This window comes from Mauremys reevesii, linkage group 11 (assembly GCF_016161935.1).
Source record: "Mauremys reevesii isolate NIE-2019 linkage group 11, ASM1616193v1, whole genome shotgun sequence".
In the NCBI taxonomy this organism is placed as follows: Eukaryota; Metazoa; Chordata; order Testudines; family Geoemydidae; genus Mauremys; species Mauremys reevesii.
In genome coordinates, this window is record NC_052633.1 from 19,306,817 (window position 1) to 19,323,032 (window position 16,216).

Consider the following 16,216-nt stretch of genomic DNA (forward strand, 5'->3'; position numbering starts at 1 on the left):
GATCTCCTGTGTCAGCAACTGCTCTGAGAGGGGGTCCCTGAAAAGGGAGGGGAAAGGGGTTGAAAGGGCAGGGTGGAGGTAAATTGGATAGTATAATCTGAAGTAATGGCCTCCAATACCCATTTGTCCAATGTTATAGCCTCCCATCTTTGATGAAATAGAGAGGCAGTTACCAAATTGAGGAAGCGGGGTTGTATCATGCAGCTGATAAAACCTAGTCATTGGGTGGTCAGGTCTCATGACCAAACCAGCAAAACTGGCGTTTGCACGATGGTGAAGGCTGGGATAAAGCAGTCAAGGTAGTTGCAGGCTTTTTCTTTGAAAACCTCAACCACTTAAACTCATTTCCTGTTTTAAAATTACCAACAGGGCTGGGGTTAGTCACTCCACTTTAGCAGTGTCCTTGAGACTCCAGCTACTCCAATGCTTTTTTTGCCTCTGTCTTCACGAACAAGGTCAGCTCCTAGACTGCTGCACTGGGCAGCACAGAATGGGGAGGAGATGACCAGCCCTCTGTGGAGAAAAGTGGTTCAGGACTATTTAGAAAAGTTGGAGGAGCACAAGTCCATGGGGCCAGATGTGCTGCATCCGAGGGTGCTAAAGGAGTTGGTGGATGTGATTGTAGAGCCATTGGCCATTATCTTTGAAAAGTCATGGCGATCGGGGAGGTCACGGATGACTGGAAAAAGGCTAATGTAGTGCCCATCTTTAAAAAAGGGAAGGAGGAGGCTCTGGAGAACTACAGGCCAGTCAGCCTCACCTCAGTCCCTGGAAAAATCATGGAGCAGGTCCTCAAGGAATCAATTCTGAAGCACTTGGAGGAGAGGAAAGTGATCAGGAACAGTCAGCATGGATTCAGCAAGGGCAAGTTATGCCTGACTAACCTAATTGCCTTCTATGAGGAGATAACTGGGTCTGTGGATGAGGGGAAAGCAGTGGACGTGTTATTCCTTAACTTTAGCAAAGCTTCTGATACAATCTCCCACAGTATTCTTGGCGGCAAGTTAAAGAAGTATGGGTTGGATGAATGGACTATAAGGTGGAAAAAAAGCTGGCTAGATCATCAGGCTCAACGGGTAGTGATCAATGGCTCCATGTCTAGCTGGCAGCTGGTATCAAGTGGAGTGCCCCAAGGGTTGATCCTGGGACTGGTTTTGTTAAATATCTTCATTAATGATCTGGAGGGTGGCGTGGACTGCACCTCAGCAAGTCTGCAGATGACACTAAACTGGGAGGAGTGGTAGATATGCTGGAGGGTAGGGATACGATACAGAGGGATCTAGACAAATTAGACGATTGGGCCAAAAGGAATCTGAATAGGTTCAACAAGGACAAGTGTAGAGTCCTGCACTTAGGACGGAAGAGTCCCATGCACTGCTACAGACTAGGGACCGAGTGGCCAGGCAGCAGTTCTGCAGAAAAGGACCTAGGGTTTACAGTGGATGAGAAGCTGGATATGAGTCAACAGGGTGCCCTTGTTGCCAAGAAAGCTAATGGCATTTTGGGCTGTATAAGTAGAAGCATTGCCAGCAGATCGAGGGAGGTGATCGTTCCCCTCTATTCGGCACTGGTGAGGCCTCATCTGGAGTACTGTGTCCAGTTTTGGGCCCCACACTACAAGGAGGATGTGGAAAAACTGGAAAGAGTCCAGCAGAGGGCAACAAAAATGATTAGGGGGCTGAAACACATGATTTATGAGGAGAGGCTGAGGGAACTGGGATTATTTAGTCTGCAGAAGAGAAGAATGAGGGGGGATTTGATAGCTGCTTTCAACCACCTGAAAGGGGGTTCCAAAGAGGATGGATCTAGACTGTTCTCAGTGGTAGCCGGTGACAGAACAAGGAGTAATGGTCTCAAGTTGCAGTGGGGGAGGTTTAGGTTGGATATTAGGAAAAAAAATTTCACTAGGAGGGTGGTGGGGCACTGGAATGGGTTACCTAGGGAGGTGGTAGAATCTCCTTCCTTAGATGTTTTTAAGGTCAGGCTTGACAAATCCCTGGCTGGGTTAATTTAGTGGGGGATTGGTCCAGCTCTGAGCAAGGGATTGGACTACATGACCTCCTAAGGTCCCTTCCAACCCTGATAGTCTTTGATTCTAAGATTCTATGATACTTAGCCAGTGGTTCCAGTAACCTAGGGAAGGTGGAAAATAGAGCAGGGCGAGATCTTCGTGCTGATTGAGACCTGCTAAACTTCCTTTTATTTGCAGGCATGTATATCCCTAAAGAAAGGCTTAAGTGTTGCCCTAGAGTAGGTTATGAAATGAGTCATCCATGGAATCTGCAAAAAGCTTCTGGCCACTGAAAGGTAAATCTTCCACAGTTGATTGATTCCAGTGAAGCTGGTCTCTTAGTAGTAGCATTCTTTGGTACTAAGACCTTTTCCGCTGAGGTATGGGATTTAATTGGAATCTTAACACGCTTCATGGTTCTGGAAGTACTCAGAGCCTCACTAGCACTCCTCTCAGGGCCTGAGGTCTCCTGTGATTGGATCTTATTTGATAAGGAGCTCTGTATTGTTTTCCTCCTCTTATCTCCTTCCTTTCCCCATATTTCGGGCAGTTGTAGTAGGGAAATGTTGTTATCCCTTGGAAAAACTGATAGATTCAGAAGACACCATTTTCCGGGAAAATAGGAAAGCTACTATAAGAAATTATTACTAGTAAAATTTTCAGATGAAGATTGGGCACATATTTGATTCAGCTATCTAGGTCTTGGTGCAACAGCTTCCAACTAAACTCAGAGCCTTTTAAAATTTTGTTTTGATACTATGGTAATGAATACCACAACAATGCTAACAAAACAACATCTGTTTTGTAAATAATAATTTGTATACTTGAAATATTTAATAAATGTTTTAAAAGTAAGCAGGAGTATGTAGAGATTTGTAATAGATTAATTATTTCCTCTCAATCTCTATTTTTAGCACTAAAATAAGGGAACAGGTAGCATCTCTAGCAAAAATCACACACGATTTCAAGTGATTAGAAACCAGCATATAGCATACATCATTAATCTGCTTCTAAACATGTACCTTAGGAAGTCCTCAGCTGGAACCCTGGCTATCTATTCTCTCCAGAACTTTCAAATAAAAAAACCTGGGTTTTTATTTGATGGAATTGGGATAGATTAGTACGCCAATACTCTTAGTGGCAGTGTAGTACAGTACCCTAATAATTATCAGTATGTCTGCTTCATAGTATTGATTTTGGTGCAAAGAGATACTTTCTTGATTCCTTCATTCATGTTTTCAATACAGAACATATCTTTGGGAAAGCTTATTGGTATCAAATCTAGTCCTCAGTGCTACCAATGCTAGTAGCTGCTAAAATGCAAGAGTACAAGTGTGTCAGTGTAATTATGTCTCATTTCAGCTTGGTGCGCAGTGACCATGGTTGCGCTGAAACCATAAGATATCATTATAGTAACATTTTAAAGAAATTATCACAGTACTAGAATTTAGTATATTAGGTAAACACATACCCTGCAATTTGCTGCCTCCAGTTTCGATACGGATCATAGAGACTTTCACAAAAAGCCAATGCGTGTCTTACAAACTCTTCTATAGGTGACTGATCTGCCACTTCTTTCTCTTTAGTTTTGCTTTTTAACTGAGAGAAAAGAAACAATTATGATCAGAATCCTTCTAGGAACACAAATTTGGTGAAGAAAGAAGTTCACCAACAGAGTTAAGGCTGGGATTCTCCAGAGACCTTAAGGGTGTTGGGCATCCGATTCTCACTGACTTTCAATGGCATATCTGAACCTGCCTCACTTAGGCTCCTTTGAAAATCCCAGCAGAAATTCCTTCTGCTTTACTGAGATATGCAATATACAATGTACTAAAAATAATCATCAACTCAAAGGTCCTACTATCTTCATGATATACGTGCATAACACTCACTGACACTAATGGCAATTTCACATGTACACTGTGGGGAACAGACCTCCACAATTTTAAATATTCCCTACCCAAATACTTCCTAAGTATGGCTGACATTTCAATATTGAAATCACCTCCTAACTAAAGAAACCAATTCTTCTAAAATAATTCTTTTAACTTCAATTGCTTAGAACACATTTTAAAACTGTTCTATTAAGACTTTTCAGATGCTTGTAAATAAGCAGTGAAAAAAAATGCATTACTGATCAAGAACAGGGATCGCTACATATAAACATGCAATGATTAAGCCTTCTCTTCAGCCTTTCACTAAATTCTACACTCATCCAACTTAGTATAAATTCCGAATACTTGGCTGTTCTAGAGTACTCTCAACTAAGGATTGTAAAGCCCTTTTGTATATATAAATAAAAGAAGCCTTAAATCATTGCAGTAACGTGGGTAGGTACTGTTGTTCTGATTTTAAAGATAGAAAACTGAGGTACAGAAAGAATGTGTGACCTGCCTAAAGACATACAAGAAGTTTGTGGCAGAGTTAGGAAGAAAATCCAGACCCCCTAGTTCCCAATCTTGAGCCCTCAATCCTCCTTCTGTATTTCTAGCAGCAATATATACAAGAGTTGTAATTCCACGTACCTGCTGAATGTAGAGTGTAGTCATGGTGATAATATGGTTAATGTAGGAGCAAGTCCCAATTTCTTCCACATTAGCCAGATTTCTGTAGGAGCAACATGAGCCACAGTTGTTTGTATATTGTAATATTATTTGAACAGGCCCCTGAAGCTTTTTTTAGCATTCAATAAAAAATAATACACGTCAATATTTTAAAAATATCCACAAAAATAATATACTGTAATGTTTATTCCTCTCACATTAAGATACTATACATGTGTGTCTTCCAGCTAGAAGAAAATTAGAGTACAGTCAGAGCTCCAGTCATGTCTGTTTTATCTGGAATCTCAGATTCCAGAAGTTAAATTGATTCACAGAGCATTCTAAATAAACAAAACTCAGAAATGGAATCTGATACCAAAGACAACAATTATTCCTCTGACATCACTAAGAAAACTGGTGGCTTAGCCACAAATGGTTTCTAAAACCCCGAGTGAGTTTTCCACAGGCCTATTATCAGTTTTGGGTTTTTTTCTTTTAATTAAAAGGATAGGCATCTGAGTGTATATTTTTAGAACACTACACAAAACATAAAAGGCAAAAGAAAACCACTCCTGCTTGCATATTGTAGGTGTTACAAACACACTTCTCAACCCTTGAGACGTGAACTAAAATAAGGAGTTCAGTGACAAAAAAGAATATTTTTTCAATGACTAACTAAAATTGACAAAGCACAGAAATCTGAAGCTACAGTTACTACTGTTTCCTTAACTTATCCTTAGGCCTGGTCTACACTTGGAGTGCGGGGTCGATGTAAGATACGCAACTTCAGATACGGGAATAGCATAGCTGAAGTCGATGTATCTTAATTCGACTTACCTCCCATCCTCACGGCACGGGATTGACGGCCGCGGCTCCCCCGTTGACTCCACTACTGCCGCTCGCTCTGGTGGAGTTCCGGAGTTGACGGGAGCGCATTCAGGGATCGATATATCGCGTCTAGATGAGACACGATATATCGATCCCCGATAAATCGATTGCTACCCGCCGATCCGGCAGATAGTCTGGACATACCCTTAGAATTTTAACGCAATTTGGGCACAACTGTCTCTTGCCATACAGTGCCTTTTCATTGTTCTGGCAGGGTGAAAGGACCACAAGGTTGGAAATGGTTCGTGAGGAATATCCCCAGCAAAAAGAGATTTCTCTGGCCAGAGTAGAGCTGGGTCCTTTCTAGACAACATCATGGGGACATATTGGAGGTGAGGAGTGTACATGGCCAGTGAGAGAGCTATGCTTATTTTGTAGATATTCCTCAGGGGACAGTCGCACAGTGTAAATTAGAGCAGCTCTGTCTCAATAGACATTGTTAGAGATAAAACTGTTGTATTCTAAATTGTGTTAATGAACAATTTAAAATTTCGGAGGAATGGACATTTTAGCCCTCTACTTATATGGTTGTTTGATATATGGTTAAGCAATAGCACAAAAAAGAAGATAAAAGTTTCAGAAGATGCCAGTAATATAAAATAAAATATTTTCCTAAACTAAGGGACATGTAAATATGTTAAGAATGTGAATCAACTTTCCCTGGACAGTTCCCTTGGAAGTTATTTCATGGCGAAAAACATATTAGCAATCTGTTTTGGGTTTGTTTTTAAATCTTGTTTCCGTTATGTAACATAGATTTGAACTTTCAATACAAATAATATGCTGTCATTTTCTCCACTCAGTCCCTTTCTCATCATGGCCTTCTTTATCCATATTATTGTTTTTTTCCTTTCATTATACCATGTGTTTTGACTGCAATATGGAGAGTCTCTGTCTCTACTGGGCAATGTTTTGTCACACTGCATGTGTATTAAGAATCTCTATCTATATCGTTTTAAGTAAATCAAGATTTCCCAGACAAAACAATACACTGGTGAAAGAAGCAGCCAGACTGAATAAATACCTGCAAAGGATAATAAAGAATTTGACAAGTAAAAGTGATAGGGCTTGTTGCTCCTCCTCTAGTCCATCTGACATTTTTTGGACACATTGTAGCAGCTGAAGCCTCAGGACCTGCAGAATATTATCAGGAAGTAGTGATATTCCAGGAGGTACATCATCCACCCTTTAAAAAAATACACAAAATAATTAATGTATGTAAATGATTTTTTTTTATTTATACATCTTGTGTATCTGTGTGCACTGTTTCAAGCCACTATAATACACATGTTCCTAAACTGGGGCTATTGGTGGTTCACAAATATTTGCTGGTGATCCACAAAAAACTGCCCGGTCACATTGTGCCGGATCTTCCTCCTTGTTCTCACCTGCTACATTGTATTGAAAGGCAGCTAAAAATACATTAAATGGTTTTCTTAACATTACTTGTCCGTGTAAGTAACTGCTGTAGTCACCACAGGAAAAACTAGGGGAACTGGTCTGTGCAATCCCAAATCAAGGAGAAGGTGATACAAAATATATTAAGGTAGGGCCACCCTATTAAAAATTTTTACAGTCACTGGTACTGATCAAAAGTAACTAAATAAATACAATATTAACTACAAAGTAGCCACTGAAGCCCAATTACTAAATATCCACAGTGAAATTTTTTAGTATCCTAAGTATACAAGACACACAAATAAAAAATTTAATGGGACTATTACATGTGAGAAAACTGGAAAATAAGGGGTCTGGCAGACAGAAATCCCCAGCAATCCATCTGATTCCTGGCACTTGGCTGGTGTATTAATAATTACTGCCCCATCACTACTTGTTTCTGGAGATCAAACCAGGAAATAGATTTGTTCCTCTACTTATTTTTAAAAAGAAACAGAAATCACAATACTGTTATGTTGGCACAATCAATGTATCAGAGTCCTGCCATGCCCAGACTTTGCCCTAGGGAACCATTATGCATTCTCACCAGTTGATCTTCCTATGTTCAAAAGATTTGTGTAAATATCAGAGAGGCTCAGAAGAAGAAAATTAGAGACAAAAACAGCAGCAAGACCAGAACACACAATACTGCTACATAGATTATTCTGGTTCAATAACATCCTGGAAATGCTCAGATGGGTTGGAGCAGCAATGTTTACTATAGACTCCTTCTGTCATTATCTCACTTGCAGGGAGTGCAGTTTTCAGTCCAAGAGCTGTTCATTCATTCTTTCAGCTGATGAAGAGATGCTCTGTCGTGTCAGCTGTCTGACCTAGGGAGGATACTTGAGGGAAACATATGGGAAATAGTTATGGGAAAATTAAGAGCTGGCAACAACTGGAGGACCCAGCCTGCAACAGCCTTTAGTTAGAACTAGATATGGTAAGCAAGAGAAATCAACCTCCAAAATCAGGTCCAACTCCAAAAGTGGAACTTTATGGATGGGGGGGAACAACTATTCAGATGATACCTACCAATATTTAAAAGGAAAATACAGCACTATTTGGGGCCAAAATAATTTGTATCTGTTAGCACTGGAGAAGAAATCTCTGCAGAGGAAAAGAGGGGAAATTGATATAGTTTGCTAAACCAACCAGAGAGACTCTCTCTCCTAAGTAGAACCCACTGGTATATATGTAAACATTGTATATTTCCAGAATATTAGTGCCATCTAGCTGAACTCAAAGTACTCATATACAGTACAGCTGTGCACACTCTTCTGATCCTTTAGAACGCTATACAAATGCTGTCTGAAGTAGACATACAGAGACAGGGCAACTACTACCTTCCACACAACCTCCAAAAAAGAAATGCATCTTTCTGTGAAGGCAGCCTCCTCTTTCTAGATACCAGTGTATATGCATAAGTCAATGTACACAGAATCCTTTATAGGCCACAAATTTCTCCATTGATAATTTCAATTAAGCTGGACAAGTAGCTTTCCAAAAAGGCCAACTGTAGTTTCTCAGCAAGAGGTTTAAATGCTGCACAGTAAAGTAAGCAGCAACTCCCTCATGCCACACACCCCGCTCCCCCCCAAAGACAGTGTGACCTGATAGCAAGTGTGAAAAATCGGGACGGGGCGGGCAGTAATAGAAGCCCATCTAAAAAAAAAAAGCCCCAAATATTGGGACTGTCCCTATAAAATCAGGACATCTGGTCACCCTACCCAAAGACAGGCTGACTGATGAGACAGAGGGGAAAAAAGCCTCAGGGAGCAATACTGGAAGTTATTACAAAACCACATTTGCTGTGCTACTGCACAAGCCACTGCGAAAAAAATTATAACAAGAGATTGTGTGCAGAGCAAAAAAAAAAGTCCATTTTTGTAGAGCTGCTCTGACTGAAAATATAATACAGGTTTATTTGAAACAAGCAAGATTTCAGCATATCACCTCAGCAAATCAGTCAGATTTGTGGAGGGTACATAAAGCACAGTATCAGCTTTTCCTAGTATAGTTAGCTGTGTAAACAAGACTATTTCAAAGGGGAATTGGAAAATCTGGTATTAACTGATGTTTGTTTTTTGTATGTATTTTTCTTTTAAAGACGTGGGTCAGAAGTTCATCCACAAGCCAAAATAAAATTCTAACTTGTGTACTGATTCACTAGCCATCTCACTTTCTTCTCCAGAAATGTAGATCTGAGCCCAAAACAGACTTGTTGAGGAAATCATAGTTAACAGCAAGGGACTGCAACACAGGGCCAGGCCTGAGAGTAGGAGTATGCTCTACACTGCAGACTAAGCCTGGGCTCTGACTCAGGTTTGAGCCCAAGCACCCCTTCTGTCCACACATAAATACAGTATCTCTGACTCAGGTCAATGGGCACTCGGGACCCAGTTCTAAGACCCTGCTAGGAGTGTTGGTCAGAAGCTGATTTTCCCTTGTAATTGAGGTCCAAGCCCTGTCATTTTGCAATATGGACACAGCTGAAACCACAGATCTGAATCAGAAGATCTGCACAGCACAGTATGATGCGTGAGCATGGCTGTGAGACTTGGGTCCAGCAACTGTAAACCCGGGTTACAATGCTGTGTGGACACTCAAGTGCTGGCTTGGAAACACTGAGTCCAGAAGCCTGGATCCCAGAGATGGGTTTACAATGCGGTGCAGATCTACAATAGGAGAATCACCTGGAGACATGTGATAGAGACATGTGATAGGGGGTTACACTGGAAGAGATTAGGAGGGGTCAGAGGTGCAATTCATTGGTAAGTGTGAACCACTGTCTTTACCGTCAGACTGTCAGCAAATCATCAAAACCTGGAAGTGAAAGAAATCTGATGCATCCGTGGAACTAATATAGTTCTCTCATTAATTATTTTCTCAATCTTTGCATTAACATGGGTGAACATGTTAATCCACCACAATAATTGTGTGAATGGAGTCAAACCGGTCTCCAACTGTTGTTCATCCTGCTGCAGTTTAACTACAGATTAGCATTTTTACAAAAGGAAGCACACACTTAAAAATATAAAAACTGCAGAAAATCACACTTCACTTTTTAGCCATAAACTCCTGACAAATGTGCTATTTATGTGACTTTCATGTGTCTTAAGTCATTTTTATGTGGGTTTGAACTCATACCATAAAGTATGTAAAAATATGTTTGATTTGTTTTTCAACAACTTCCTTTAAGCTTCTTTGTTGTAAACTGATAATATACTCAAACTGCCTTTGCAGTTATTAACAGTTATTAAACAGAGTGAAAAATTTCTTCCCAATTCAGCAAGGAAAATAACCTCTAACCAGCTGCTAAGACATTATCTTTTCAATTGTACATATAGTAAGATGCAACAGATGCTTTGAAAAATGCAAAATAGTGGACCGACAATCTCTCATGTTCAATGTACACAGATGGCAACAGATCTATTATACTGCTGAGTACTCAGCTTCCCAATGGAAGTGGTATAAACCCCACTGCTTGAAACACTTAAATCTAAACTAGATAAAACACTATAAAAAAACTATAGGTAGCAATCGTGCTGAGGCATGGGGTTGCAAAAGACGACCAACTCTACAACCAATAGTTCTTTCTCTGGCCTATAATACCTTACCATATATGTTTTATCCACCCTTCCAGAACAAATTCATTCAGAGTTTTTTGAGACATGTATTACACAAAATGTGATTTTTCAGGTTCCCAAACTAGGCATACAAGATTTAAAAGGAAATATATTTTTATGTGCAGAAAAATATGTTCTTATAATCAGACCCACTTGTGGTATTACCCATTTAGATTCAAATCTCAGTAGTGCCGACTCACTCCTTCATGTCTCAGAGACTAGTAAATTAGAGTTCCATGAAGTCAGCTGTGTTTTGGTCTTTTGGCTGATAAAATTGAAGTCCCATATTCTCTTCATGGACATAAATCCCATGGTATTTTTCATTCAAGTAGGGTGCCTTAGTTTGTTCAAAATTTCCTCTCCTTGCCCTGTTTTGCAATACTCATTCTCAGTTGCCTTTCACTCAGAAATGTCTATCAAGTGCTGCATGCATATGCAGTAGCTGTAAAGCATTTTGAGATCCTATCAGATGAAAGTACATATAGCATCTCTCTCTCCCTCAACAATTCCTCATTTCAGCTTGCAGAACGCAACCACTTCCAGAATCGAAGGTAGAATTAGCTTTTGATTAAAATGTATAAAGGGGAAACAACTCCGGGACACAAATTAGAGATTAGCTTTGGTACAAGTGAATGTCATGGTGTAATGTGCAGATTATAAAGTGATCTCTCCATATTTATTCTGAATTGTTTCTGATTCTTTTGTATTTCTTCTCTTTGAAATACTGCACCATCAAAGTTACAACATTTTATAATGTATGACAAAATAAATCCAGAAGGATGTCACCAAGTGTGATTATATCTAAACTCAATCAGGGACAGAAACCGATTTATTGTTAAAATTAACATAAACTGTCTCATAGTAGGATATTTATTTCTGGCCATCAAAACACAATAGTCACCTGCCTTCTCCCTTATTTTGCCTAGACATTTTCTCTCTACATCTGTTACAAAATGAGTCCAATCCTATACAGTCCTACTCTTTTAGGTCACAACACTAATCCTGTCATTAATCTCAGCAAAATACCAGATTTTATACTGAGCTCTTGAAACTATCACTCTGCACAATGAAGGCATTGTCATTGTTTTTGCACAGTTTATCTTTATGTTTATGTTTTTTCTTTTAATCTTCTGCCAGGTTGCTATTGAAAAAATAAAAACAATTCTGTAGTTGATAAACACTTCTAATTTAGTCCAGTTATTCCACTGTTAACATTTCTCATACTAAACTATGTTATAGAATGACAATTTAGAAGTTATGCACTTTCTAGGCAAAAAATATAACCCTATGAGGACACATTTTTGCCTCACCAAAGCAAAACTGACAGACTATGCAATACAAAACAGAACATTTTTAATTTTTGTTTAAAATTGGATATAATCAATTCTATATGAATATATTATATTAACTGAGAAAAGTATTATTACACATAGCTAAGAAAAAGTACACTTTTAAGCTGCTAGGACCCAATTTCAGGGTTCAGTGTTTCCTTGCAACAATTGTGGACACTGATAATACTTAAATAAAACCTGATCCAACATTGATTGTAATGGATTTAGGACCAGAACCACAGTACAGGGAGCCTCATTCTCTGCATTCATCACTATCACCTAAAACAGTGTAATATTGGCTATAGTACTATGGCTAGGGTGACCAGACAGCGAATGTGAAAAATCGAGACAGGGTGGGAGGTAATAGGAGCCTATATAAGAACAAGATCCCAAAATTGGGACTGTCTCTATAAAATTGGGACATCTGGTCACCCTAACTATGGCCAACTCTCATGATTTTTTCCCTGAGTCTCTCAGTATTTGTTTTTTCTTAAAAGCCCTAGTTCCTAAAGCCATGCTTTCGTTAAAAAAAAAAAAAAAAAAAATTCTAGCCCTCATGGCTGTGAAGAAAAGCTTGAGAACATGAACCCTGAAGGCTAAAAACCAGAAGGCATAAAAGAACCAAACATTTATTATATTTTAAAATTTCATGCTTCAAATCAATCTCATGACTTTTCAATGCTTGGGGGTGGTAACACTGCTGTTGCAGGACAATATACAAAAGCCTGAACTAAGGTCTAAGCAGACAAGTAAAGAAGCAGCTTATTTTCACATTTTTTCAACTATATTAGTCAAATTTAGAATTTTATCTCATCCTTAATATTAAAATAATCCCAGAGATTAAATCGCAAAACTATATCTACTATCCAGATCTTTCCCTTATATATTCTTTTAAACCATCAAAATATTATTTCACGCACCAGGCTTACTGCAGAATACTTATTTCAGCAACGTACAAAGAGCTGTAATAAGTAAATTTCTGCTAACAAAAACAAATTTATGTTGATGCCATTTCCTGGTTTGATGCAAATACCACTATTTACCTAGTTTCATCATTAGCAACCCAAATTTGACCTTTAAAGAATGGGACTGGGAGTGCCTGTCAAGAAATACTGGCATGGAACAAACCATTATATAATATATATTTTAAACAGGATTTGGAGCCCAGAACACAGTCAGGTTCTCTCCAGATATCAAACACAAGATGAGCAGATCTGAATTTCTACATACCTCGTGGGAAGCTTCTCAAAGTCCACATCCAGAAATTGTTCATAGCTAGAAACAAAACTGTCCAGCCAAAGCTGCAAATAATCTGGGTCTTTCTGTAAAGTGAAAGGAACACATTAAGAAAAAATTATGTTTACTGATGATCTACAGAATTGTATGAGAAATGGTATTGTCTACAAGACAGAAAACATTTAAAAATATTACTTAAAAAAAGCTTTGATGGGGAAAATTAAATTTTAGTCCCAAACCAAAAGATTTTCATCAGAAATTCTCAACTAAGTTGAGCTCTTTCCAACTGGTTACACATCCATTTTAGTACTTCTCTGCTTCCTGATATCAATTTCAAACAAAATATTTTAGACAGTCTATAACAAGCCTCAAATACTCTCCAGTGGTTGTCAGCTTCCTAAAAGATGCTAACTTTTTTTTTTTAAATCAACATATCCTTAGTATAGAGATTTAAATAAAATGCTCTGTATTTTGCACTAAAGTTAATTAGGATGACACTAGACTCTTGTTTTAAGGAATGTAACTTTTTTTTTTGCCCCATATCCCACTTCCTGTATCAACTCAATATAGGACTCAATTTGTCCTGCATTCCATCAATAACCATGCAAAGGATCATATATGGAATAAAAAACGTATAACGTGCACTGTATATAACTTCATACCATGAACACCACATTGGGGAGTGATCTCTATTAAAAATATACTTTTCCATATTTTTCATAGTTGGACTTCATCTCCTGGTAATAAGGGGGGGCAGCCTGAACATGAATTATTTTTTGTTCTTTATGATAGCACCCAAAAGCCTACTGTCAGGATTGTCCTGGGTGCTGTACAAATACTAAAACAGTCCCTGCTGCAAAGACCTTATAAATCTAAATAGACAAGACAAAGGGTACGTCTACGCTACGGGATTATTCCGATTTTACATAAACCGGTTTAGCAAAACAGATTGTATAAAATCGAGTGTGCGCGGCCACACTAAACACATTAAATCGGTGGTGTGCGTCCACGGTCCAAGGCTAGCATCGACTTCTGGAGCGTTGCACTGTGGGTAGCTATTCCGTAGCTATCCCATAGTTCCCGCAGCCTCCCCCGCCCCTTGGAATTTCCGGGTTGAGATCCCAGTGCCTGATGGGGCAAAAATCATTGTCGCGGGTGGTTCTGGGTAAATGTCGTCAGTCGCTCCTTCCTCTGGGAAAGCAACGGCAGACAAGCATTTCGCGCCTTTTTTCCCTGGATTGCCCTGGCAGAAGCCATAGCATGGCAATCATGGAGCCTGTTTTGCCTTTTGTGACTGTCACCGTATGTGTACTAGATGCCGCTGACAGAGGCGATTCAGCAGCGCTACACAGTAGCATGCTTTTGCTTTTGCATGACAGCAGAGATGGTTACCAGCCATACTGTACCATCTACCATACCATGACTTGGTAATAAGATGATCATGGTTACCAGTCCTTTTGCACTGCACCATTTGCTGTTGTCATAAGTGCCCCTGGCTGAGATCAGCCAGGGGCACAAAAGCCAAAATTGGGAATGACTCCCTGAGTCAATCCCTCCTTTTTGGTATCTAAACATGGAATCAGTCCTGCCTAGAATATGGGCAAGTGTACTAGAGAACCACTGTATCATAGAACCAGAGAGCACAGCTGCTCTGTGTCAGATCCAGCAGAAATTATGAGCTGTATGCTATTCACAGGGGGTGCTCCTGCAACAACCCCACCTGTTGATTCCGTTCTTCCCCCAGCCTTCCTGGGCTACCGTAGCAGTGTCCCCCCACTTGTGTGATGAAGTAATAAAGAATGCAGGAATAAGACACAGTGACTTGTTAGTGAGAAATGAGTGGAAGGCAGCCTCCAGCTGCTATGATAGTCCAGACAGGACATTAAGCAGTGTGGAGGAGAGGAGCCCAGCATCCTGCTGCTAGTCCAGGGACAATTGAATCTTTTCTTTACACATGAAGGGCGGAGGCTGATGGAGCTCAGCCCCCTGTTGCTATGATGAAGATGGTTACCAGCCATACTGCACCATCTACCAGGAAAAATCAGGAGCTTTTTATACAGGCGCCCATGATTGACCTCACTGAATGCTAGTCGGCATGGTTACCAGTCCTTTTGCACTGCCCCATGTGCCAATAGGCTGATGATGACGACGATGGATATCAGCCATATTGTACCATCAGCCACCCATGGCGGGGGGGGGGGGGAGAATGAGGATGTTGGTGTTGACTGCTGCAGCCTCGCGTCTATCTGCAGCATTCAGTAAAGATAGGGTGACATGTAAAAGAGTCAAGAGAGGATTGTTTTCCCTTTCCCTTCTGGGGGTGGGGGGGGGGTGCGTAAATTGCCGAGCTATGCCCTGAACCACCGCGGACACTGTGTTTGACCCTAGAAGCATTTGGAGCTCAGCCAAGCATGCAAATGCTTTTTGGAGACTGCAGGCACTCTGGGATTGCTTGATTCCTCCAGTCCCCGCTCCAGTCCCCCCTCCATGAGCGTCCATTTGATTCTTTGGCTTTCCGTTACACTTGTCACGCAGCAGTGCGCTGAGTCCCTGCTATGGCGTCTGTGTGGAGATTTTTTAAAAATAATTTTGAATTTCGTCTTCTGTAACGGAGCGCTGATAGAACAGATTTGCCTGCCCTTACTGCGATCACATCCGCATGGTCCATGCTGGAGCTCTTTTTTTATTTTGATTTTGGACTGCATCGCCACCCGTGCTGATCGGAGCTCCACGCTGGGCAAACAGGAAATATTCAAAAGTTCGCGGGGCTTTTCCTGTTTACCTGGCCACTGCATCCGAGTTCAGATTGCTGTCCAGAGCCGTCAGTGGTGCACTGTGGGATACCACCCGGAGGCCAATACTGTCGATCTGCGGCCACACTAACCCTAATCCGATATGGTAATTCCGATACTAGCGCTACTCCTCTCGTTAGGGAGGAGTACAGAAACCGGTTTAAAGAGCCCTTTATATCGATATAAAGGGCCTCTTAGTGTGGACGGGTGTGGGGTTAAATCGGTTTTACGCTCCTTAAACCGGTTTAAACGCGTAGTGTAGACCAGGCCAAAGGGTGAGTGGAAAGACCAAGTGATCACAGGAACGACAGGTTGACATCATGTTAGTAAATTAGAACTACCATGACAT

At 40.3% G+C, this 16,216-nt stretch overlaps 1 protein-coding gene across 4 annotated transcripts in view; it reads right to left on the minus strand.

The window, feature by feature from the left end:
• The window catches only part of NBEAL1 (neurobeachin like 1), a 150,224-nt gene that overhangs the window by 113,429 nt on the left and 20,579 nt on the right, over positions 1-16,216 (minus strand). For all 4 annotated transcript variants that reach the window (XM_039494373.1, XM_039494374.1, XM_039494371.1 and 1 more), the window contains exons 3-6: positions 13,070-13,161; positions 6,467-6,628; positions 4,537-4,618; positions 3,483-3,610 (exon numbers count right to left, since the gene is read on the minus strand). In XM_039494373.1, coding sequence (XP_039350307.1) covers positions 3,483-3,610; positions 4,537-4,618; positions 6,467-6,628; positions 13,070-13,161 — 464 coding nt within the window. The remainder of the gene's footprint in view (positions 1-3,482; positions 3,611-4,536; positions 4,619-6,466; positions 6,629-13,069; positions 13,162-16,216) is intronic.